Raw genomic sequence first — 5,000 nt, 5'->3', positions numbered from 1 at the left:
GTGTGAGGGAGGGAGTGAGGGTGAGTGAGTGAGTGAGCGAGCGACTGACCTGCCAGCTTGGGCAGTACAACCCTCTCCACGATGGCGGGTAGCAGGTTGACATCCACGTCTCCTCTCTGCATGCTGCTATGCTCCTCACAGCCGTAGAACAGCAGCGACTCGAACCACAGCATGTACTCAAAGTTAGCGCAGTCCGTCTGGAGGGGAGGGAGGGAGGGAGAGAGAGAGAGAGAGAGAGGCATTAGTCTCTCCATGAGCTGCTCAGTTAGCTTGTAGGTCCGTCTATGGCTGCCGTATTGTCATAATGTACAGGATGTTCCTGACATTCAGCACGCACCCACACCCACACCCACCCACACCCACACCCACACCCACACCCACACCCACACACCCACACCCACACCCACACCCACACCCACACACACCTCCAGGGGGTTCCAGGTGATGAGCTGCAGCCTGACCAGGGGGTTGAAGAGTTTGGGCAGACACAGGCCGATGTAGGCGTCCCTGTAGCAGGACGAGTAGAGCCTCCGCCACACCTCGAAGCGAGCCTTGATGCTGTCCAGCGAGTGGAAGTCCTCCAGCACGTCCTCGAACACCTTCTTACTCTCCCTCACCACGCGGTCTGGGGAACCGCCACAAGACGCCGTCTCACGCTCACCAAACAAACCCGAAATGCGCTGCTGCATGCGTGTGTGTGTGTGTGTGTGTGCGTGCGCACGCACCTCTCTCCAGGTCGTAGCCGGTGATGTCGGTGGACGTCTCCTCGTCGTCGGAGGACAGCCCCTCCCTGTGCTCCGCCCTCTTCCCGTTCTGCTCTCTGGCCTGGCGCCGCCGCGTTCTGTTGGCGCCCGCAGAGAAAGAAACGCCAGAGTGACGCGCGGAGCCGGACGGCGGTGTGTGTGTGTGTGTGTGTGTGTGTGTGTTCTCGTACCGCCGCGCCTCCCGCTCGGCGATCCTCCTCTGGCGCCCGTGCTCCTGGTAGGCCGCGCGGTCGCGCCCCAGCGAGTCCAGTTTGGGCGCCATCAGGGCCTTACCTGCAAGAGACAGGGGCCGCGTTAGAGGGCCCCGCTCCCGGGAGAGACCAGCCCTCGCCTACCACACGTACCCCACACACACACCTACCACCTGTACCCCACACACACACACACACACACCTACCACCTGTACCCCACACCTACCACCTGTACCCCACACACACACCTACCACCTGTACCCCACACACACAACCTACCACCTGTACCCCACACACACACACACACCTACCACCTGTACCCCACACACACACACCTACCACCTGTACCACACACACACACCTACCACCTGCACCACACACGCACACACCTACCACCTGTACCACACACACACACCTACCACCTGTACCCCACACACACACCTACCACCTGTACCACACACACACCTACCACCTGTACCCCACAAACACACACCTACCACCTGTACCACACACACACACACCTACCACCTGTACCCCACACACACACCTACCACCTGTACCACACAAGCACACACACCTACCACCTGTACCCCACACACACACCTACCACCTGTACCACACACACACACCTACCACCTGTACCCCACACACACCTACCACCTGTACCCCACACACACACACACACACACCTACCACCTGTACCCCACACACACACACACACACACCTACCACCTGTACCACACACACCGACTCGGACCACACGCGTGCAGCCCTGGGAAACTGATCTCACACACACATGCAGCCCTAGGTAGGAGGACATGTCTTCTAAGAGTACGAAACAGCGTAACTGACATTATAAGAATACAACAATGGTAGTGATTCATTGCTAACTCATTCATTTTTTGGGGGGGGCCAAATTATTTGTCATTTTGATGATTACGAAGCAGTAGAAATTCCTATATACTGTATAACGCATGTTTAGAAGCATTTGACAGTCACAGCATTCACCACTGTGTTGAATCCACTTACCTGTCCTGGGCATGCTACTGTATCACACAACAATCATTCAGTTTGACTTTGGCACCCGTCAGTGAGTTTGACAGATGGGGTTTGAGTCAGTGCTCAAATAAGAGCTTGTCTACTGCGCTCTCAAGGGAAGTACACACACTGCTGTCTGTGACCTCGGCAACAAGTGTAGGGGCACAGCAGTCAAAGCCACACACACTCACACTCACACAGACACACACACACACTCACACGCACACACAGAGGGGAGCCACAGAGAACCATGGCAGTTAGAGAGGGTTTAACATACGTGGGGAGTTCATACACACGCACGCCCACACAGAGAACCAACGAGGCCGTTCAAATAAATAATAAAAACCTTCAAGATGGACTGACTTGAAAGGCTTGCAAACTCCGCCGATTCATCTTTTATATCATCTTGTCTTCTCTGGACGAGTCTTGCGGCCCGTTGCCTTAGTAACTGGTGCATGGCAGCCTCCAGCTCCAGGACAGCCGGCACCTGAAAGATATGATACCTTCTGTGACCTCTGACCCGTACTGGGGCGGGACACCGTGTCAGGGAGGAGCTCTGATTGGTGGAGGGGCCAGAGAGCATGTGGCGGGAGGCGGGGCCTGAAACCACACCCCCAGGTCTCCGGCAGGTATGGAGGCATGTTCATGTGGATGTTCACCACGCTAAGACAGGCCTGTTCCTGATTGGTTTGTTTTATATGAACCTCGTAGCTTTACTGACTGACATAAAGCAATTCTATTGCACACCATGTGGCTGCATTCCATCACAATGCTCTGTGACCCCCCCCACACCAAAGAGACTCCATTGACCATAATGCATCGCTCCGCTGAGGCAAGCTGATGGAGAGTAATGTGGGAGTTAGTGAGAGAGCTCATTTTCTGATTGGTCAGCTCAGCGAACCAGGATTTCCGCTCTTCTTCCTGTTGTCACATGAAATGCTGCGTAAGACTAGGATCATGTTGGGGTGTTAGGATGAGGAACCAGATATCACACGCTTGTTATGACGGAGAGATAGCCGCTCGTGGTGATGAGAACAGCATGCGTTTCCACTCCTCATTGACAATGTACTTGGATACTCAAGAGTAGGGATGGGTATGGTTCAGATTTGAATGGTACTACTACTCTTACCCACGCTGCTTATCCATCCTGGACTTTTAGATTTGAATGGTACTACTACTCTTACCCACGCTGCTTATCCATCCTGGACTTTTAGATTTGAATGGTACTACTACTCTTACCAACGCTGCTTATCCATCCTGGACTTTTAGCGGTACTCTTACCACTCCCGTTTTTTTGAGAGAGAATGAATGTGTCACTCGCTAAGGACGCTAAGGGAGTTGAGTGTCTTGGTCATCTCCCTACAGTAAACATCATATTTCATTATTGCGTATTATCGTTACTGAATTATTGTGTTATTGTATTGTATTGTGGAGTGATGGGACTAACAGGCTGCCCTTTTATACTATATAAATATGATATACTTTATATTATATCACAAAAATCAATCCAACTGGATATATAGTGAATGACAAGCCAGCCTACTGAAGGCCCTTACTGCCCTGTTGTAAAGGGGTGCGGGACTTTTACTATGAACTGAACTGGGTCACATCTCGGTGGCCTCATTCACCCTCCTCCTCCTCCTCATCCTCGTCATCGTCCCACTAGCTGCATCAGTTGTGACCCGTTCAGGCCTCTGGCCAGCAGTAGTAGAGAGAGGACGGGGCTGGTTCATGGTAGCTGCTAGGGATGTTAATAGTTCATCCACTATCGATTAATTGCTGATAAGAATGTACTAGAGTAAGATTTGGTTACTCGATTAACTGCTTGTTAATGGAACAGAACTTTTTGGGGGAGGAACGTTATCAACGACAGTTGCGTGGAATGTAATCATGATTTAGGGTCTGACTGCACATGAGGGCGCCACGCCATGTAGTGAAGGCTAGTTGGGATGCCGGGGAATTTCAACAGCACAACAGAAGTGAATGAAGCGAGCAAAGCGCAGTCCATTAACAATGAATCGACTTGTTTGTTAAGGTTAACAGTTATCGATGAATGAAATTCCTTGAAATTTGCAACCCTAGTAGCCGCTAACAAAAAAAGTTATACAATCTTGAATATATATTTGTAGCCAAACAATTTAGCTGGCGGTCATTGCTTTAAATCAGCTCTCGGCTCTGACTCCTAGCAAGCATAGCTTATCGGAGGTGAAAGGGCCAACGAGATGAACCGACGCTACTAGCTAGCTCTGTCCAAAACGGTGCATCCATGTGTATATGACGCACTTTTGCTAAATGTTTCGACAGATTGCTTCCGTTTCCTCCCTTATATGCAAAAGACCGGTTGCCCTTCTGGCAACGAGAACCATCGGCATCCAGGTCTTGAAAAATATCGTCGAACTTTGGAGGTTTTAACTCTCTGCGCCATTGTGACTGGCTACTCGTCTGTCCTCTCCCCTGTTCCTTGGTTGAAGGCGCGGTGTGAGGAGGCCCCACCCACATATCACATGCAGCGAGAGAGAGACTGATCACTTCTGATAGGAACAGAGAAAACTGACCCATATCTTAATCCTGGATAGAAAAACTATTTTCTCAATTTCTCAAATACTGAATGGAAACCGTCAAAGCTTATTGATACGGCGGTCTTTAATAATTTAGCCCAGAGGACCAATTAGTATCAGGTTTCGGTAACCATCCCTACTCAAGAGACAAATGTGTGTGTGTGTATTTATGTATATATAGATACACATAGACCTAAACCTTAATGATGCACTTTGTTCTTTTAACCATCAAATTACAATCATAAATGTTAATTCCAGTAGCCATTCATTCTTTCACTATTTTAATGTAACTTTTTCCTAATGGCTTCAAATCCAAAAATTTTTCAGAGAGCAGCACAACACACAGAATCAACAAAGAGAAATTCGGGCAGCAGATGATTTCTCCCTTACCTTTTCATCGAAACACTCAAGCAAGTCTCCAACATACCCTCGCATCTCTTGCAAGAATT

At 50.1% G+C, this 5,000-nt stretch overlaps 1 protein-coding gene across 1 annotated transcript in view; it reads right to left on the bottom strand.

The window, feature by feature from the left end:
- Positions 1–5,000, bottom strand: part of paxbp1 (PAX3 and PAX7 binding protein 1) — a 15,071-nt gene that overhangs the window by 4,836 nt on the left and 5,235 nt on the right. The window contains exons 7-12 of the mRNA XM_084449936.1: positions 4,942–5,000; positions 2,357–2,480; positions 935–1,037; positions 726–841; positions 426–625; positions 50–197 (exon numbers count right to left, since the gene is read on the bottom strand). The exon at positions 4,942–5,000 is cut by the window's right edge and continues 131 nt beyond it. Of these exons, the coding sequence (XP_084306062.1) occupies positions 50–197; positions 426–625; positions 726–841; positions 935–1,037; positions 2,357–2,480; positions 4,942–5,000 (750 nt within the window). The remainder of the gene's footprint in view (positions 1–49; positions 198–425; positions 626–725; positions 842–934; positions 1,038–2,356; positions 2,481–4,941) is intronic.

This window comes from Borostomias antarcticus (assembly GCF_949987555.1).
Source record: "Borostomias antarcticus genome assembly, chromosome: 15".
In the NCBI taxonomy this organism is placed as follows: Eukaryota; Metazoa; Chordata; class Actinopteri; order Stomiiformes; family Stomiidae; genus Borostomias; species Borostomias antarcticus.
Note: the sequence above shows the minus strand (reverse complement) of the source record. Positions and strands in the feature narration are given on the sequence as shown.